This window comes from Aythya ferina (assembly GCF_964211825.1).
Source record: "Aythya ferina genome assembly, chromosome: 3".
Taxonomy (NCBI): Eukaryota; Metazoa; Chordata; class Aves; order Anseriformes; family Anatidae; genus Aythya; species Aythya ferina.
The window spans coordinates 72,385,847-72,402,138 of record NC_140298.1 but is presented as its reverse complement, the minus strand read 5'-3'; the positions used below and the strand labels follow the sequence as shown (position 1 = coordinate 72,402,138).

General features: G+C 46.1%; 1 protein-coding gene and 1 long non-coding RNA gene across 2 annotated transcripts in view; one reads left to right on the top strand and one right to left on the bottom strand.

Annotated features, from left to right (window-relative positions):
- On the bottom strand, window positions 1-4,666 carry LOC311433908. Its single transcript, XR_014691046.1, has 2 exons — window positions 4,504-4,666; window positions 1-137 (listed from the first exon to the last, which is right to left on the bottom strand). It is a non-coding gene; the product is annotated as an uncharacterized lncRNA (long non-coding RNA).
- Window positions 4,667-4,895: 229 nt separating this feature from the next.
- The window catches only part of REV3L (REV3 like, DNA directed polymerase zeta catalytic subunit), a 119,670-nt gene continuing 108,273 nt past the window's right edge, over window positions 4,896-16,292 (top strand). Inside the window, exon 1 of the mRNA XM_084513582.1 lies at window positions 4,896-5,160. Within this exon, the coding sequence (XP_084369708.1) occupies window positions 5,022-5,160 (139 nt within the window). The 5' untranslated portion in view covers window positions 4,896-5,021. The remainder of the gene's footprint in view (window positions 5,161-16,292) is intronic.

The following is a 16,292-nucleotide window of genomic DNA, read 5'->3' as shown; positions in this document are numbered from 1 at the left end:
TTTGTTACATACATGTAATTCTTTATTCATTTTTACATTTCAGATGGTATCATTTTCTTGAATACTTAAGTGTTTTCCTGTATGCATGTTCACTGGTAGATTTTTCTGACGCCACTGATGCGAGGACACGGCAAGACCTGAAAATGATGGGGGGGGGAAAAAAAAAAAAATCTGTTACTCCTGCATAACTTCCCATTAAAACGTTAAAAAATTATCAGCTATTTTTAAGTTCAAAACCTCACATTTTATAAGCAAGATATTATATTTCTACTATACAAATCCAACCCAGACAGTTCTTCTTACATATGCCCATTCTCCTCCAAATTTAAGGTTACCAGCAACTTTTATTTATGTGCTAAATTAGACTAGCCCAAAGACATTCGATTGGTAGACTCTACTTACAAACAACTTCCCGTTTTATAGTTCTCTTTTCAACACCATCCACTATCATTTCCCATGAGCAATTCTTTATGACTCCCACTAAATTTGTCATATGGCACTGGTCTTTGCTAAAATACTGCTTTGATACTTCAAGTATTTTTGTAATTGAGACCTAGGTTAGTTTTCCCATCAGGTTTTTAGCGGCAAGACATTATTGGTGTAAGATCTTTAATGAAACGTGCTATTGCCCTGCTTCTGGTAGAACCCAACTGCACTGTACTTCAGAGCCAATTGCCTACCCGGTATCTTCACCGAGAACTTTTATTTTTGTTAAGAGTTCTCCTGAATTGGGATCTGAAGCACTATTTCCAAAGTACAGCTACCTCCACAAATGAATTCTGCAGCCTAAGTGGCACTTTAGGCCAGTCTGGTATCTCGGGAGTTGCTCAATTCCCTGCTGTTCATATGCTGTGTTTCGATTTTTAGCTGATAACATCCACACAGCACTTGACTTGCCACTGCTATGATAGGCACGCACAACGCTGCCTCGAATTCTGCGTACCTCGGCTAAGATGCCCAGTCTAATAACCATTCTTAAAACATTAAAGACAGCCAGAAACTAATCTTTCCTAATATTTTGCACAGGTGCATGAATTTATCCATTAACCTGCTGTTAAGGCACCCATATGTGAAATGTTTATCTGTTTTCAAACCTCAGATCTGCCTAACTTACAGCTTTCCTTGCTCTTTCATCTCCCAGATCAGATCAAGGTTGCACTTGGCCTAGGTACCTAACACTAAGAAAAGCCTCCAAAGCGAGAATCCTGAGAGAAGACTTGACCCTTATTACTCTTTTGGGTAGGGGAATATTTAAGTTATACTTTCTCAGCATTTCTAGACAGCTTTGAGCCTACCATGAGACCATGGGTTCTTACACATGGCAGAGTATGTCAGAGTTCAGTAGTCCAGCACTACCCAGCATAGCACCCAGTGTGTCAGTCTGAAGATTTAGCCTTCATTCACTGAGCCTGTGGTGCACACAGGGAGATGCAGTTCCTGTGCAATGCAGACAGCCTGTCTAGATCAGGACACCAAGCGTACCAGCTACTACTCCGGATCAGTACGCCCAGCTTTTCTCCCCGCAGAAACCGTGTTTCTGTAACCTGAATCGACACTCGAGAAGACGCGGCCCTCACCCGGCCCTCACTCTGAAACACAGTTGGAATAAATCCAGGGCATCCGCAGAGAGAAAGAGAGCGCTCCAAGATTTCAGAGCACAGACCTTCGAAAAACTCGATGTCTTGGAAATCAATAGGCACGCAAACAGGGATACGTAAGGCAGTTGCAAAGTTAAGATGTCCTGTACAAAATGTTACCTTCTGTGTGATAGTTTAACCTTTTAACGCCGTTTTTTAGGATCTTGTTATTATAATTAGGTATTTGGAAGAGGTGTCTTTTCCCTGCCCCCTACCGTGTTTAGTTGCTAGCTGACTGTCTGCTCATGTTTGCATTTATCACTTTTTGTGAACCGTGGGTATCATTTTGTGAATGGTTTTTCGATGCAGGCACAGAGCATGGATTAAGAGAAAGAAAAAACTGACGTGTCTCTTGTTAAAAAAAGAGCATAGCTGTCCTGATTTTACTCCGCATGGAAATCCTACCTTTGAAGACAGCAATCAGTTACAGCGATAACTAATACTACCAGCACTCCATTTTTTACTGTACAGCTGTTTAACCGCATGATTAGAAGCAGCTATATACGTGAGCTTAATTATTTTCATGCAAATACGTGGCTGGCTAATGGGGAGAACAGCTGCTGCTTAGTAACTGGAGGAGCACAGAAAGGGGGTGACTTGCTTTAAAACTGACTAAAACCTTACATACAGAGTCCATACAGAGTTTGAAGGCAGCTGGGGAAATGGGTGGCAGTGCTCTCTAACCACAACATTTCCTTTTGCAATATTCGACATCCTAGGATGTTGGCATCTTCAGGTAGTAAGGGATCAGCTACAACAAAATGTGTATGTATACACATGCACGAACAACAAATAAAGTGCGTACTAAAGGCAAACCCTGACACACAAGCTGAAATGTAGGGAAATCCACAGACAGACTTTGTTTCCATCACCTCCTGTAAGGGTTACTGACAATACCATCAACACTTCTTTGACTTCAGCAACTTGAACGAGCGAGCAACTTAAGCTACCGCAAGCCAACAGCACTGCAAGCAGCATTCTCTTTTTCCTCCCTGCTGCTCAAACTCAGCCCCTGCGCCGCCTCCTCCACTGTGCAAGCGCAGACACTCACACACCTACATAACGAGGCAGACAAGGGACCTGATCTAGGTTAAACATAACCCCAACTTTTGAGTTGGATCACTTTTACCTGGCTCAGTTCCCACATCCAATTTATTATGCAGCTATTCCAGTACTCGCACTACCATGAAGGGGGAGGCAGGGGACCTCTCGTGACAGTGCTGACTCAAACCCCTTCTGAAAATACATCCTTACCCCGGCGTGACCTTGCAGACAATTCTTTATTCTACTTTCATATCCTCCTTGCAGTCAAAGTGTGTTCTAAGAAATGAAGAGAAACTGAAGAAGTACAGCTAGGAGGAAATACCCAATAAATGTCTTCATGACTAAGACTACCACTTGGATCAAGCTACTTGCATCAAAAAGGAAAGACACTTAATTTTTTCTTAAAGTGCCCTGCAACACATTCAGAAATTGAATAAATAGCCCATAGGAACAGGAAGCTGGCTCTTGGTTAGGTATCAACTTTTCTTGTCTCGGTCCCACTGTCCTCCTTTTTGCAACAGTTCCTCCTAATTCAAAACACAGCCCTCTCTGATTTAATAAACAATTTTTTTGGTAATGAACTATAAGACTGATTGATGTGCTTTAGCGACTCTTGCTTTGTGCTTCTAAAGTTTCCCATTCCAGCTATCCACACTGTCCTGTCACGGGTGGTTGCCTTCCCTTCAGCCAGGTTAGTGCAGGGGTGAACTTGTGCCAGCACCTCATACACGGCACTCGTTCAGAAGGAGCCAGAATCATCCAGTAGCTTAAACGCCTAGGATTATACTCCAACCCAGCCGAGGTGCAGCTAACACTCACGTCCTGCTGCCTATAACAACAGAATATGGTACTGGATTGGCACCTCCCAGTACAAAAGCGGAGTGTTGACGTTGTAGCACCTTACACCTATGCAGGAAGGGGTGCCAGAGCACAGCTGCCAGTGCTCAAAGATGTCAGGATGTCTTCGGACATCCTACTGTCTTTGATAAGGAGTGGTTGGAAGGTACAGTGTCGAGGAAGTCCTACCATCACGTGAACAGAAAGACAAGAGCACGCAACGCAGTAGTGTCCATACCAAAATCTGATGGAAAACCAAGGAAATGTTGTTAATTACGCAGCAGTAGAAAACATATTAAAATACCAAGGGCTAGAAATTTTTGCTTGGTAACACGCTTGGTAACCTCCTAGCGATTTACTAGTCTGCATGCAGTTCAGGTGTTCATTACAGAACACTCTTTCACTTCCAAAGGTTTTGTTTTCCAAGGATTAGCCTTGCAGAAGTAAATAATAATAATAATAATAAAAAGGAAGCTGTAGCTCAGTTATTCTTTATTTGAAAACAGTTTGGGTTTCGGCCCTATTGCAACTACTCACTTTTATGCTACGAGGTTTTTTGAGGACCAGCTAGTTTGACGTTTTGTTTCTGCTTGCATAAAGATGAGTTTAGGGGAAACGGGGGTAAATAAGTGAAAGCAAGCAGCTTATGAGGAAGGAGTAGCTGAACACTTACCCTCGGAGCACGCTTCCTGCTCATTACAGCGAAAAAAAAAAAAACAAAAACAAGAAGGGTGGCAACCTGACCTGCCTTTTGTCTCATCCCCAACCCAAAACACGTGTGGGGAAGATGCGAAACACATGTTTTACGCCTTGGGCTCCTGCCGGGCGTTACAGCTCCACACCCCCGCCCCTTGCCACCTCGCACCCCCCACACCAAGAGGCTGCCCCCATCCCTGAGAGCAGCCGCCTTGCCCCCCTCCCACCCCCGCTGCGCGCATTTCGGGCTTTTATTCCTCTTTCCTTCCCTCCTCTCCGCCTCACTCACCTTCCCGCGGCGAAGGCGGCGCGGCCCCCAAGATGGCGCCGCCTCCCTCCGCCCTGCCCTGCCCTCCCCTCCCCTCCCCTCCCGGTGCCGGCCGTGACGCCATCATCATGGCAACAGCCGCAGCGCGCGCCCGGGGGGGGGGAGGAGGAGTAAAAGAAGGGAAGGGGGGGGGGGGGGCGCGCGCACGCGCCCGGAGCGGGAGGCGGAGGCAGGGAGGGAGGGGAGGCAGGGGAGGGAGAGGGCGCGCGGCCGTGCGCGCGCGCGCGCGAGGAGGGAAGGGAGAGAGGAGAGGGGAGGGAGGGGAGGGAGGGAGGAGGAGGAGGAGGAGGAGGAGGAGGCGGGCGGGGGGCTGCGCGCGCGCCCTGAAGGCGGGGGGGGGGTGGCGGGGGGGCGGTTGGAGCCGTTGCGGGCTCCGGTCGCGCGCCCCTGTCTGTGGCTGTGGTGCCGGTGCCGGTGGCTGCCGGTGGTGGCGGTGCCGGTGGTGGCGGTGGCGGTGCGGGCTCGTCGCGGCCAGCACCATGTTCTCGGTGCGGATCGTCACCGCCGACTACTACATGGGCAGCCCGCTGCCCGGCCTGGACCCCTGCCAGGCCCGCTGCCGGGAGGCCCCGGCCGGGCGGGTGCCCGTCGTCAGAGTCTTCGGCGCCACCCCCGCAGGTAAGGACGGACAGACGGACAGACAGACGGACGGACAGACAGACAGACAGACAGCCCTCTCCTTCCCTCCCCTCACCCCGCTGCGGCGCGGGGCCCGCTGGCGGCGGGCCTGTGGCCGCCCGCCCGGCGGCGCCTGTTGTGGGGGGGGGGGGGGGCAGCTCCTGCTCTTTGTGGCTGGGTCGCGGCCCCTTCCCCTCTTTCCTTCCCCTTTTTTTCCTTTCCCTTTTTCCCTTCCCTTTTTTTTTTTTTTTTTTTTCCCTTCCTTTCCCCTCCCCGCCTCTCACCTGCCGGCCCCCCGTGAAGGCTGGGGAGGGAGGTGGTGGGGGGGGGGGTGACAGAGGGGGGGAGCGCTCACCCAGCGCTTTATTCCTTTTATTCCTTAATTATTATGACCGTCACGATCCCTTATTATCATTATTATTCCTTATTATTCCCTATTATTCCCCCCCCCGGGGGCGGCGGGTGCTGCAGTGCAGGCGGGCACGGCCACATGTTGCCCCCCGGGGCTGCCCCGGCTCCCCCCCGGCTTCAGGGTTTGGGGGGGGGGGGTGTTTGGGTTTCGCCCCCCCCTCTTTTTGCTGTCTCGGTGTGGTTTTTGCACAAACAGCCTCCTCTCCGAGGTGTCGAGGGGTCACCGCTCGCCTTCCCTTTATGCTTACGTTGTATAATGCTGACCTTGGGGATTAAGGTGTTTCTCCATGTTTTATGGACGTGTGGGAAAAGCCACCCCTCGTATACACCAAACATGAAGCGAGACAAAAAAAAAAACGTGTAACAAAACACCCCAGCAATAGCAAATTTCCGTCATCCGCTCGCACGGCAGAACAGGCATTTTTCATTTTTTCCCCAATTATCTGCTCCCAGATACGGGGAGACGTGAGGCATTAAAGCTGTGGTGAGCTGGTGCATCTCCAGCCCCGAATTGCGAAGTGGATGAGTGGGATTAATAGATGCGATATTGAGGTAGTGGGGCCTATTTTGTTGTAGCTCTAATTTTGCATACAAAGGAGATATTATGTAATAATATTTATGTAATGGCACGAGTAGCTATTTCATTATTAAAAAATGTAGAGCCTGAGGTTGTCTGGCAGGTAGCAGGCTTTGTGTGCGTGCGTGCGTGTGTGTGGTTAACTCATTAAGGCTTATTTTCTGTAAAGAAAATGTTTAGGCTGTGCCATATCATGAATGTGGCATCCTAAAGTAAACAGTGCAGTCGTTTAGTTGTCCGGCTATTAGGAACGCAGTAGGAAACCCTTGGCTTCCCAAACCATAAGCTTTAATGTTAGTTTGCATAATTGAAGTGTTTCTAATTCATCTTGGTTAGAAAGCACGTTTTACTATAGTCTGCAAAGGAAGCATGACTTGGCTATCCTCTCCGCATTTCCTTGTTAAACTTTTTTACGGCGCTCTTCTTTGCTGTCCACCTAATGTTTGTTCATTGTCTTCAAGCGTTTCTTATTGCATCCCTATCTTTATTTTTTGAAAACAAAACAAACAAACAAAAAAAACCCTGTAAGCCTGTCTGCAGAGGTGTTGGGAGTAAGCAGTCATTGTCAGAAGCAGAGTGCCTGACCTCAGAGAGAGGGCTATCTGATTCTTGGCTCAAGAGTCAAAATATAAAATGAAATCAAGTGCAGTCACATCTCTATTGATGTTTTCCTTGAAGGGAGGAAAAAAAAAAAGGTAAAACCAGTGTGTGATACACCATATAGGGCAGTGGTGTGTGCTTATTGTCTGGTTTACAGGCACCGTGATGCTTGTCTTCACGTGAGCTGGTCAGGAGGAGAAGAGCCCCTTCTCGTTGGGTTTAACGTGTGCGTCTTGCCTGCAGGCCAGGTGTTCAGTTGCCTCGCTGCCTGCGTGACAGCGAAGCACCACGTCTGCGGTGGCTGCTGCACCTCCGGCGTGATTAGCTCGGCACGGATCTTGGTATGTTTAAAGCTGCGCGTCCATGCTGTGCAGCTAATTGGGAGTCAGGTTCAGACCGGGCTCCAAACTCCACCTGCTGAGTGACGGGAGATTGATTGGTGCGCGCGAGTGCTTTATGCAGATGTTCAGAAAGTTAAAACGTCTGGCAGCAGCGTGTCTTGTGTCTGGGACCAGCAGTGGACCTTGGGTCTGAAGGCACGTGCTCTTCCTGCCTCTTCTTCTGCGGTCAAAGAGGTGTATGAATGGCAAAGGTTGCCAGGGCTCTTATCTCTGAGAGCTTTTTTTTGTAATCCTACACTTAACCATTGATTTAGAGATTGTACTGGCAAACCATCCCAAAATTCAAGTGGTTTGTGGTAACGGTGGTTGGGGGAGGTAAAACGAGGCTTCTGGTTAAAAATAACGAAGGACTGAACTCCCAGAATGGGCTGTATTTATGACAATGCTCGACAACTTCTTTTAGGTCTTTTGAAGAAGAAGAAATGTCATTCTATTCAGCGAGACCATGCGAGTCATCTGTTGGCGTCCTACATCTTTGCTGAATAAGAGCTCAAAAAGCAAGGAATCAAAACTTTCCTTAAGCCCAGAGCCCGCCTACTATTTTCTGTTTTTCTGTGAGACACAAAGAGCAAAATTCTGACTGCGATGGCAAATGGCGAAGTGAAGCACTGCGAGAATTCCTGTCTGAATGCATCTTAGCTGGTTAAGCCATTTCGTTTTGTTTTAGCGGTTTGGTGCTTGAAAAGCAGGCTTGCACGTCTGTTGGCATAATGGATCGGGCAAAAAGTGAAAATTCAGAAATGCTGCAACGCTGCCACGGCGGTAATACAGTAAAAGCAGTATTAAATTCACGCTTTGTTGTGTAAGATCATAGATACTATTTGATGTAGACGTCTTTGCATTTCTAAAGGAGCCTCGTGATATTGCTTCTTACGTTCAGAAACAATAGGCTTTAATTCACCAGGTAATGCTTAACTATGAAACAAGATTTCATTATCTTCTCAGGCAGTATTTCTGTTCTGCTGGCTAGCAATTTTTGTAAATGCTTTTTTTTTTTTTTTTTTTTTTTTTATAAAAAACAATAAACCTTTGAGAAATGGCAAGGCCTGTTGGTAAGAATGAAAGCGTGCTGCAAATTGAATTTCCGTTTCTGCACGGTCCTTTCTTTAATTGGTGGCTCTTGAGTTGTCATTCCTGTTGCTGAGTCGTGGCATGTGGAGCTATCAGGGTTGTGATTTATTTCCTGCTAGCTCTTGGCCATTTCAAGGTCTTGGAGTTTCTCCGCAGGATTTCACTGCCTACCTCCAAAGAAGTATCTGAATGCTCAGCTGCGTGTTTGTCAGGTGTTGTTCAACTGCTGAAAGACAGAAGCAAACTGTAAATCCATCCATAAAGAAATCCGGGTGAGAATACGTGTCGTGTTACGGGAGACAGTAATAAATGAGCTGCGGTTGCTAAATTAATCACTTCACTTAACGACACCGAGTCCAAGTAGCTGAGGACACTCTTAAGGCACCCAGAAGATGCCTGTTGGTGCATGATAATGGGTCTTTTAAATGGATAGTCGAAATATTTAAAAAAATAATAATCCGAATTCAGGTTTGGGTGTGATGTGAGGCTGACACATGATAAATTTTACAGAAATGGGTACGTGTTTTGGAATTGCTTTGAAGGCTGTTAGGCTGGGAAATGTTTGTTCAATTGATGGAAGAGACTTTGGGGAAGGCAGATTCAAAATTTACCTAAGGAAAAGCGGTGTGTAATTTGAGGGATAACATAAGACCGCTGTCCTCAACTGCCACTGTTCGTCTCCTTTTGAAGAATTTTTATATTTTGTGTTATGAAAACACTGATTCAAGACTGAATCTTACTTCAGGGCAGCACAAAAGCTCAGCCAAAGAAGAGGATGTTTTTAAGTTACTTCTGGCCCTGAGTTTTTCTGAGGCTGGGCGTAACTGAGAGCAGGGCTTTGCAGCTGACCAAGTCTGAATGCGTTGCAGGTAGGCAGCTGAGTTGGGTTTCTTGGTTTTCCGAGAGGAAGAAAGCAGAGGCAAATGCTCCAGCGCAGATCTGGCTCCCTTCCAGCGGCGGTAGCTCTGCTATGACTCAGTGAGGGGGCCTGCTTATCTTCTCCTGTTCTTCCCTCCCCTTTCCCCCTGCACTGACCTGGCTAGGCTGTACATCTGATCCCATCCCAGCGTCTCTCTCTCCTCCCTTGCTGCTCACTTGAGAAGGAATGAGCTCATCACAGGAACTCGCTGCTTCTTATGCTCAGCTCAAGATGAACCTTTTTTCCTCCCCTCGTTCTTGCTACCGCTCCAGACACGTTGTCCAGCGATAGCCGTTCCCCGTCGCCTCCTTGTTTCATTATCCCAGCGTTCGCAGCCAGGGATCCTTCTGGTTGCCCCTGCTTCCAGTGTGCAGTTCTCCAGAAGTGGGCTCTTCTCTTACGGCCTTCCAGTCCCTTCACTGGGGGGATATGAGGATGCAGAATAGGTTGCAGCCGCTGTGGTGGGGCTTATGCCTCTGCCTTACCTCTGCGCTCTCCTCCCTCAATACACCCAGGTACAACTGGCCTGGGGCTGCCCAGCGTAGCCCCACGTCCAGCATACCAGTTCTGCACTGGGCAGTGGCAGCCTTCTCATTCTTCTGCTTTGAAAAATAGCCTCATGCCCATTTGTTTTGCTTTTCTCCAGAGGTTTGTAGTTTCCATAAGACATGAACAGGGCTCAAGTAGGAATTGAGGAATTTGGGATAAAGCATTTATGCTGAGATTGTTCTCAGTGTTTGAGGTCTCTTGGTGATGTGATTGGGGGTCATTAGACAGTAACTTACCCAATTTGTAAAAACAATGTTTTCTAGTCCATTTTTTGTTTCATTTGTTGGTTTAGGGTTTTTAACTTTTTTTGTTTTGTTTTGTATTTTTTAAGAACTGTACTTTTTTGAGTCATTTGTTACCTACTTTGTACAGATCGCCTGCTGAGGTGTTTGAGCAATGAGAGGCTGCCTGAATAAACTGTGAGATTCTGCTCTGCTGGTATGAAACTCGTTAAGTAGCAAATTAAGTACCTGTGTATGTGTAGACTTGCTATAATTGTTTCTTAAATAAACCTTAAAATACTGTGACAAAGCTGATATTCCAATTAGAATCCAGCCCATTGGTTTCATAACCATTGTTCTGCTTGCGGCTGGAGAGCAGCTCTTGGTCAAGTCGCTGAATGTTTGTGCTCTTGTAATTCAATCAGAAATAGATGTGTAACTGGCACGATGTGCCCAGAACCCCTTCAGTTGTTGTAGAGCCCCGAGTTTTTCACCAAGTAGCCATGTCCGTACTGAGTGTTGTCCACAGCACCTGGCTTGGAACTCATTTCTGTGCTCAGCACCCCTAGAAGCAGCTTATCAGTCTCAGATACCACTTCCAGTTCTGCTACATATTTCTTGTGGGTCTTTTTTGGCGGCTTGCTGAAATATTTTCTGTTTCGGTGTGTAAGAGGAACCTCCTCAAAATAACACGCTGGGCTGAAAATAGTCGTCTCTCTTATTTTTACCAGAGTAGCACATGGATGTCACAACTGAGGTTGGCAGGATTAGGCAATGTGTAAACACTCAGTGAGAAACAGCTCCTGCTTAGTAATTTTTGCAGTCTGAGCAGACAAGATAAATCTCTGGAAGAAGGAAACAGGTGTGGTAACACCATGCTATCCATTTCTTCTCAGTCTCCTCTTTCAGGCTTCCAGTATCGATCACTTAATACCCTGCTCTGCTAACTGTTGTCATTACCCTGTTTTTGTCCTTTCCCCTTGATTGACTTGATTGACCTCAGCGTGCCTCTGAGAAGGACGAAGATGACAATGAAACGAGCTGTTCAGTGAGAGGCAGCAAGAAACGCCCGCGCTGAAAGATTTATGTTGGAAGTTTGGTCTCAGATGAAGCAGCTGAAATCTTCCGGAACGATTGGACGGCATCACTGGAGATTCAGCCTCTTGTTGTGGGAGATCTGCTGATCAAAGTCTCAGGCCAATTAGCAGCAAACCTTTGAGTGGTTTTGTTTTTTTTGGGGGGGAAGAGGGAGTTGTTTTTTTCTAATTAAGCATTCTGTATCTCCAGCTGTCACAAAGCCAGACTCTGACAAGCCTGCATCTCTTGCACCTCACCTGTCATTGCTGGACGTCAAGTTGACCCTTGATGGACTTGCTGCTTCCTCTCTTTGCCATGTTGTATATACTGTCCCTGCATATTAAAGCTGCATGCCTTCCTCACATTCCTGTGTACACCTCCTCTATATTAACTTGTTCTGTGGGGAAAAATTGTTTCCCTGTCTATTGAATTGCTATCGTGCATTTCAGGAACGTATTCTTGACAGATGGTGAGATATACCTGGGTAGAGAAAAGAATGGATTTGCATAGGGTCCCACATCACATCAGTAGCGAAACTGATAACACAATGAAGCAGTTACTGTCTGCAGGCAGTATTTTTTTTTTCTGTGATACTACCCTGCCCCATGATAAATTCATGTAAATAGCAAAATAATGTTCCCTTATATGCGGAGAAAAGTTATAGTCATGGTAACAATTATAACATTAAAGCCTAGACTTGATTAACAGGGTCCAGGGACTGGCTGGCAAGATCTGCCATGAAATCTGCATAGTTAGGCTGTAATTGCACTGTTGCTCATGATACCTCTGTGTATTCTGCTGAAAACAATTTTGCAGAATGCAGGGGAAGAATCAAATCTGTGAGCGTACAAACAGGCAGTGTTTTCCTGCCTGTGCTACAGTGGCTTTAAGGATGAGGATACAACCCCAAATATGCAAGAATCTAAACAGATATCAAAAAAGTTTGTACAAGATGAAGAGATTGCCTGAAATGCCAACGTTTGCACAGGCTTCATTCATACATGCTTGTTAAGCTTCTCTTCTTTCAAGAGCTGTTTTTTTACAGAGCAGCTATAAGGTGCGTTAGAAGTTTGTGGGTATTTTGGCCGAGTGCTTAAATAAAAACTCGCACTTGCTGGCCAGGAGTGGCTCATGTGAGATATTACAGAGCCATTTGATGTCTGGATGCTCTGGCTTTTCCCTGTCTTGCCATCAGCATGCAGACAGCCATTTCAGATAATTTCTTCCACTGCTCACGTATGTATGCAGCCCTCACATTGACTGTGTGTTTCTGAGCTCATGTGTGTGGCTTTGGTGTAGGTGTGCATGCCCTCTCGGATTTTCAGGTTGTGGAGTCTCCCTTCTTGGAGGTATTCAAAACCTGGCTGGACGTGAGCCTGGGCGAGGAGTCCTGCTTGGGCCAGGTGACCTCCAGAGATCCCTCCCAACCCTTGGGTGCTTACTGAGACCGCTCTTGTCAGCACAAAGTGCTCCATACAGCCCGTTCCTGTGCCCAGCGCAGCATGGTGGCATCCAGAGGGTGTGGAAGGGCTGCCAGCAACCTGGCTTTGAGTTGGTTACCTTACTGCTGGAAAAGTTCCTGGAAGCTCTTGGTAGTATTACTGAAAGCCAGTAGAGATTTGGAAAGAGCATTCGCTGCATATACCATTGCTGGGTTGGGCTTGTCCCTCGGTGACAGGTTCCTTTCCCCCAAATTACAGAGAGAGCATGAGCAGCCACTGCTGATTTACATTCAAATTGCACCTCTATACTGTTTGCTGACTAAAGGAGTGTTTACTACAGCAAGGCTGCATGTCCTATTTTAGGTGCGATGTCAACACGCAGCACTCGGTGCGAATATTGAAAGGGCTGTGTAATGTTGCACCTAATCCATAATACTTGGCATTGCTCCTCAGGGGAGGTTTACAATACAAGTTTTCTGAGTTTTGTATAATGAGATGTATAATGAGTCGTTCATTTTGTGTTGGAAACTACCTAGGTGGTTTGCTGTATAGCACCGATCCTATTAAGCAGTGGGGATTGGAAACTGATTCTCAGCCCTCGTTTCTGCAGGTACTGCCTTCAGATCAGTAATGAACAAATTTTTATTGCTGCCACCCCTATTATATTTATTATCCAGACGAGGGGGTTATTTTGTGGATTTCTTAATATAGCAGCTTTTATGTTTCCTTTTTAAAAGTTACCTCTTTAACCTCGCAAAGGTGTTAGAAGAGGCTTTCATTGCAGATCGCTCTTCCTTGGTGTTCTTCTGCGTTGTGTTTTTATCCGCTGACCATTAAGCAAGAGGTTCTCTGAATTCATGTTTATAAGCAGCGAAACCCATTTTAATATCTGTAAGGAATTAGAAGGGATTAAAGGCTCTTTTTTGTGTTGACATACACTGACAATATTTTATAAATACTTGGAATCAAATATTTTAATATTTGAGCTGTTTGAATTAGCTTTATAGAACCATGGCTTAACCATCTTTGCTGTCAGGCCTAAAAACTGCTGTTAGCAGTAAAAACAACCCAGTGCTGCTCTGACTCTTAGCCGCTGGTGCATTTCCTAACACAGCTGGGGATGCTGCTGAGGTATGCTGCTGGCTCGCGTTCACCCAGCACCCTCAGGTCCTTCTCTGCAAAGCCTCTTGCACAGATGTGTGGAGTCGTTCCTCTCCAGGTGAGGACTTTGTGTTCCCTTTGCTGGACTTCCTGATGTTGCCAAGGTCCTGCTGAATCTCACAGCACAACCCTCTGGTGTGTAAGGCACTCCTCCAAATTTTGTATCGTCTGCAAACATGTTGAGGGTGCACATGTTCAATGTCCAGGTCACTGAGGTAATCGTTACCTGTATCGACCTCTGGGGTATACCACAAGGGACTTGCCTCTGTGTTACTGCAAGACTTCTCCTCACTCACACTTAATTTCTTACTTCCCAGCATAAGTCAAGGCCGTTTCAGAGCTCTTCGTAGCGTGTTTTGTTGTTACCTCTTCGTTTATTTAACAATGTCATCCTCTGGGTGACTGAATGTGTGCTTCGTTTCATTCCTGCTTACAGACAGGTTTGTTTTGTAGTGCTTGTAACGCTTATATGTAGATATCTCAAGTATACTATAACTATATAGACCCCAAAATTATAATTTGTACATTCTATATTTTTATGGTGTGTTTCACCTGAACAGAAAACGTGGGAATGAGACAAAATAACTGCTTGTAAGTCATCTTCTGACTAAAACTGTGTTCTGTATCACAGTTACTACTTGAAATCCTCCCATTTTCCCTACTTTGGGAAAAGTGGCATTTGTTGTGAATAAAGTAATTTAACTTGCTGTGGTAATTGAGGCCATTCTTTATTACATTTTTAATGTATAGCTCTTCATTAATTTGTGCATTCCTCTATGCTAGACAGGTTTGTAAACCTGCAGATCCCATGCAGAGATGACCCTAGTATCATCACAGGCTGGATTCCTGTTTTGAGTCTGATGCATGAAAAAAGAAAAATCCAAACCAAAAACCTTAGGACGGGTGGGAAGAAACAAAGTTTTGCTAAGCATTTACAGACTGTGCCAGCGTGTCAGATTTTGGTGAGCTTGTGTTCTTATGCCAGCAGTTGGAAGCCTAATCAAAGAAATAAATCGGTGTTTTTAACCACTGCTGTAATAAAGATGAAAGGATTGAGAACAGAACCCAGTTGTTTTAGACGGTGTGCAGATAATGGTGGGTAGTCCTCGCTCCAAGAAAATTGTGTTCTGCTTAAACGGGATGTTAAAAGGTGCAGAAAGAGCGATCTGTTAGGAAAGCAGATGGCGTGGCGATATTGCCAGTCATTATTTTGAAGTGGAATTTTGTAGGAGGGATTGCCTGAACGGAAAAACAGGACGAGGGGAGGATGTGTTGAAAGGCAAGCCGGGAGCGGCCGGGGATATGGAGAGCATGTGAGGTGAGGTGGGGAGGGGGAGGCGGGTGAAGCAGTGCTGAGGGCCAGGCCTGTGGAAAACAGTGATGTTGGAGCAGCAACCACAGGGACCAGTTATCTGGGGCTGCTCCCTTCTGGTTTCACTCGCTTTGACCCTTGGGGCTGGTTCATCCCCTGGAATTTCTTCTCTCCAGCCTGGTGGCTGGAAGCAGAGGAGGTGTTACACGAGGTTTGTTGCTCTGTGCAATGGGAGAAGAGGAAGAAAACAAAGCCCCCGGTAGCCGGAACTGCCCGAGAGGTGCGGAGCGTCGTGGGGAACTACAGTATCCTCAGGAGGATTTGCAGTTTGCAAGCACCTCTTGTGTTGTGGGCTTTCTTGAAAACTTGTATCACTATTTGTAGGTGAAGGGATGTGAAAATGTAAATAAAATGAATTCTGAATACCCTGTGTTCCACTTCCCAATGCATCAGTGGCAATAAAATAAAACCAGGCAGACTTCAAGCCTGGCGTTGCAGTGTGAAGCATGCGGGAGAAAATACATCTTTTGTTGGCAGAGGAAGATAGATGGGTCCACATAACACGAGTATGTATGTGGCAGATGTGTAAATTAAAAAAGGAGAGAAATGAATCACTTCAAGTGATCAGCTCTTTAGTGGAAACGATGCTTTCAGTAGCTTGCTCTTAGGTTGTGTTCCTCAGTTGCCTCCATACAAACCTTGCTCATTTCGTGTAAGCTCGGTGCGTTGGGTAGGTAGGCACCTTAGCAAGGGTTTGTTCTTCCCAAGTTCATCTTCAGCATTTTCAGGATGTCGTTCTCTTACACAGCTCACTAGCAATGCAGTGTTTTAATTTGATAAATAACCTGGCTTCTGTAGCTGCCTGACTCCTAGCAGGCTGTTTAATTTCACCAGAAGTTTGAATCCTGTAGTTCTAAAGGGTGAGTGATTGCATTTCTTACAACACCCTCCTGACCAGAGATTTCATATTTTGATAGCAGTACCTTCATAGTGAGAAGCTGAAGTGTAGGCATTTGAAAAGAACATGGTGGAGATAAAATGGTGATGGAAAAATGACAGTAGACCAGAATGGCGGTGGCACGGGCACCTTTAGTCCTTATTCAAGGTCCTTTCTTGTGTGTGACTAAAAGAAAGGTGAACACCGTGTGATATACATACGACATGCTCTAGTGGATTCAGGTGACTGAGGTATTTCTTGAAAGCTCAGTAGTCCCACGTCCTGCGTTCTCACAGATACCCTCAGTTACATCGTTGTGAATGAGCTGAGAGAGCACCGTAACAGTTAACCTTACGCAGAGCTTTACCAAATGCCAGGCAGCACTTTTAGAAGTTGCTCTCTTATTTTCCTAGTCTGGATGCAGCTCAAGTGAGCAGAATAATTTACATGTTGC